This window comes from Rhodamnia argentea, chromosome 3 (assembly GCF_020921035.1).
Source record: "Rhodamnia argentea isolate NSW1041297 chromosome 3, ASM2092103v1, whole genome shotgun sequence".
NCBI classification, from domain to species: domain Eukaryota; kingdom Viridiplantae; phylum Streptophyta; class Magnoliopsida; order Myrtales; family Myrtaceae; genus Rhodamnia; species Rhodamnia argentea.
The window spans coordinates 3,880,261-3,883,784 of NC_063152.1; the positions used below are offsets into that span (position 1 = coordinate 3,880,261).

Genomic DNA, 3,524 nt, shown 5'->3' on the forward strand with positions numbered 1-3,524 from the left:
AGCATCAATTCGCGCTTCAAACTCATGTCTCGGTAGTCTCTTCCAATAGTTTATGATGGAAGATTGCTGAATTATAACTTATGATCATCTCTATATGTCCGGTTAATCTCCAGTTCTTAAGATTGCAGCTATTTTACCTGCTCATATGCATATCCAACTTTCCATTCTGATGAGCTTTTGGGTAGGGTTTTGGATACTTTGTAAGACATTTCCAGAAACCAACTGTTAAGACCTGAAAGAAGTGCTAATAAGAGACAGTTTACAGAAAACAGGAAGAAAAGAGAAGAATTGGAAGGAAAAAGAAATGATTTGGAGACAAAGATGGAGTTCGTTGTGGCGTCTTATACAATGTACAGTGAGATCTGAATGAGCAATTCTGGGCAACTAGTCAGTTTAAGTTGCAAAACTAAGGTTAATGAACCGACTCATTCTGCCTGACTCGCTTCTATCATGCATCTCTTCCTAATCCACCTTATCCAGTTTTTACATCACTTGCAGAAGCTCGAGATTGCAAGCGGGTTCTGGGACAGCCGAGGATAGGTTTCGGTTATCTCCGACAACTGAACCAGGTGGCTTTGTCACCCACTTCTTAATCATGAGGAGTATGCACTTTCCGGCCAAGTCAATGCACCATGAGATTATCCCAACGAGCAGACATATTCCCCATTCTGTGTATGTCAATCTTGAATCACCTGCAATGCGATGTGCCGTCTCGAGATATTCGACCTGCAACAACAAAGCTGCAACTACACCCACCCAGAACCATTTACCGCGATGGACCCCTCCAAAGATGTTCTTCTTCTCGGGCTCTCGGGCATTGAACATGTTGAATACCTGGCATAGAAAAAAGCTGTTGAATATCACGGTCTCAATTACCTTCTTTTTAAGCCTGAGCATTGTAGGCCCTTGAGATTGTATGGTTGCCAAAAGAGATGCCTGGTAAGCTGATTGTATGAAAATATTCACCCACATGGCCTTGGTAATGAGTTGTTTATGTGCTCCAGCTGTGAATTTCTTCATGAGCATATCACCAGGTGGCTCCATCAAAAGAGCCAGACCACCTAGAAGAGTCAAAACTGAGATTGCCCAGTTCAACTGAACCGTCGTTATAGGCGAACTTCCATGAGAGGCAACCGTGATTAACGGTATCAACAACCCGGCAAAGGTCATAGTCACCTGAAATTGAATGTACTTTCGCATATTACTGTATATGCATCTTCCACACTCCATTATGGCCCAGATGGATGAGAAATTGCCTTCCGTGATGACGATGTCGGCGCTCTTTCTTGCAATCTCAGCGCTCCAAGTAGCAAATGTGAGTCCCACATCAGCAGCTTTTAGCATGGGAATGTCATTTGTTCTGTTTCCCACCACCGCAACTGTGTGTCCTTGATCTTTCAAGCACTTCACCAGAAGAACCCCATCGGATGGGAGGGAGTCCCCCACCACAGAAATTCTAGCTGCCATGTCCTTCCTCTCTTCCACAGAGCTATTCCGAAATCTTTCACCTGTGATGACCCGTGCATCTGAATCAGGCGGTATCACTTCAATCTCTGAAGCAATGCTCGGAAGCATTGAAACCTTCTCACTCGATACTAATAGTACTTTGATTCCGGCTTCTGTACATTTATTTATCGCCTCTCTTGTATCTTCCCTGCTAGTCTTGTTCAGCGCCAATAGTCCCAGCATCGTTATATCGTCTTTATCAACTTGCTGACAAGCAAATGCAATGGATTTGAAACCGTTTGAGTGCATTTTCCCAATGCCGTCTCCAAAAAATGCCTTTTCCCTTTCATCCATGGGCATTGGTATCCCTTTAATGTCATAAAATCGTGTACACATTTCTAAAATTATTTTTGCAGGTCCGTTGAAGTGCAAGAACCTAGGCCCGTTACCTCCATCCTTTCCAACCAATGCTGCAACTATGTTCTCGTTGTGGGTTGGCTGTTCGACCTTAGCAATACTGTGAATTTGCTTCCAGGTTTCCATTTCCAGTCCCCATTTCTCTGCGGCCCAAGAAAGGATTGGGTTATCCATTGAGGTTTGGCTGTTCTCTGCTAGTAAAGACGATGCGCCAATTCCATCGCAAAGTGCTTCCCTAACACAAGTCGGTACCTTGGAATCTTCACTGATAACTTCTTTACCAATCCAGCACGTTTCCACTTCTTGTGGCGTCAATGGTAGTCCTCCTGTTTTGTCAGTGCAGATAACTGTGACTGATGCCATGGTGACCGTAATGGAAGGTTCTTGAGCAAAGGTCTTGTCACCTAGCATCCTCTTGTTCCAGCAAGTGATGGCAATGGTGATTGTTAATGATAGTCCTTCAGCTATCCCAACTAGCAGCAAAGTGAATGAAGTCAGCATATTTAACATCCCGCATGGTCTTAGAGCAACTCTCTTTATAGCTTCATGTAATTCCTTCAGAGAATGTGGCTTCCCTGAGAAGTCCGGCAGGCCCGAGTTTTGATGTTCCTTCTTGAGATTGAACCGCAAAAACAGCACCACACTGATGATTATCAAGATGACAACACTGATTATTTGCTTCATTGTGCTCAGCTTGTTAAGTTGCTTCTCTACTGGTGTCCTTTTTGATGTTTGAGCTCTCCTCGACATATTTCCCAACTTTGTCTCGGCACCGACCGAGGTCACCAGCATTTTGCCAGCACCATCAATTACTTTGGAACCATAAAACAAGAATGGGTTCTGATCATTGATGATGGGATCAGCTTTGTCATTCACTTCCAAGGATCTAGTGTCAATAGGTATGAGCAAACCATCTGCAGGAACTTGGTCTTCCTTCTCTAACAGCACAATGTCTCCCGAGATAACATCACAGATGCCGATGCCAATAGGTTGAGGTCCCCCTCTTAAAACACGAACTTCCAGTATCTCGTTTTGCCAAGGCTGGTTTCTCGACAGCAGACGCGAACTTTCATTCCGAAATTCACAAACTGAATGGACCATCACGATCAGAATGACAGCGCCTAGTGTAAGAACGCCTTCATACCAACCCGTTCTCAGTCCTTTCTCCTTGATCCCAAAGGCCAACGACAGAATGGCCAAAATCAGGAGGAGCAAAATGGTGCTACTATTGTAAGATTTCCTGAGGAAGTAAATGAACCTTCTGTTATGAGCCTCCGACTCATGTTTACGGATTGCAGCACGTCGGTGACGGAGGTCCTCCTCATTACCTGGAATTCCATTGGCTATATCACTGTTGAGAGCCTTAGCTACCCCTTGTACACCTCCAAGTGCTTGTAATCTATTCAAATCCTTTTCCATTACCATCCTAACAATGTTTTCAGTTTTGAGCACCATATCAGTAGCTTCATGATTGTTGCACCCGATACTGATGACCAACTCATGTGTCCGCTCTGGTTCCGTGGTATCCTGTAATTCCGTTCTCTGCAGCAACAGAATATGTTACTTCTTTTCTTTTTTCTTTTTTCGCTCAAAAAATATATGTTACTTCAGGTGTAGGAATTTCTTCCCAGTGTTTTCCTGTAAGCTGCTGTACTATTTCA

General features: G+C 43.9%; 1 protein-coding gene across 1 annotated transcript; it reads right to left on the reverse strand.

Annotated features, from left to right (window-relative positions):
* Window positions 1-483: 483 nt before the first annotated feature.
* On the reverse strand, window positions 484-2,964 carry LOC125314286 (putative calcium-transporting ATPase 13, plasma membrane-type). The gene has a single exon (XM_048276242.1). It carries the CDS (start codon window positions 2,962-2,964, stop codon window positions 484-486), a length of 2,481 nt encoding a protein of 826 aa, XP_048132199.1.
* Window positions 2,965-3,524: the final 560 nt, after the last annotated feature.

Bases quoted from the DNA above. Each gene is read 5' to 3' on its own strand.
- LOC125314286 (XM_048276242.1), bottom strand. From the start codon at position 2,964: ATGGTCCATTCAGTTTGTGAATTTCGGAATGAAAGTTCGCGTCTGCTG.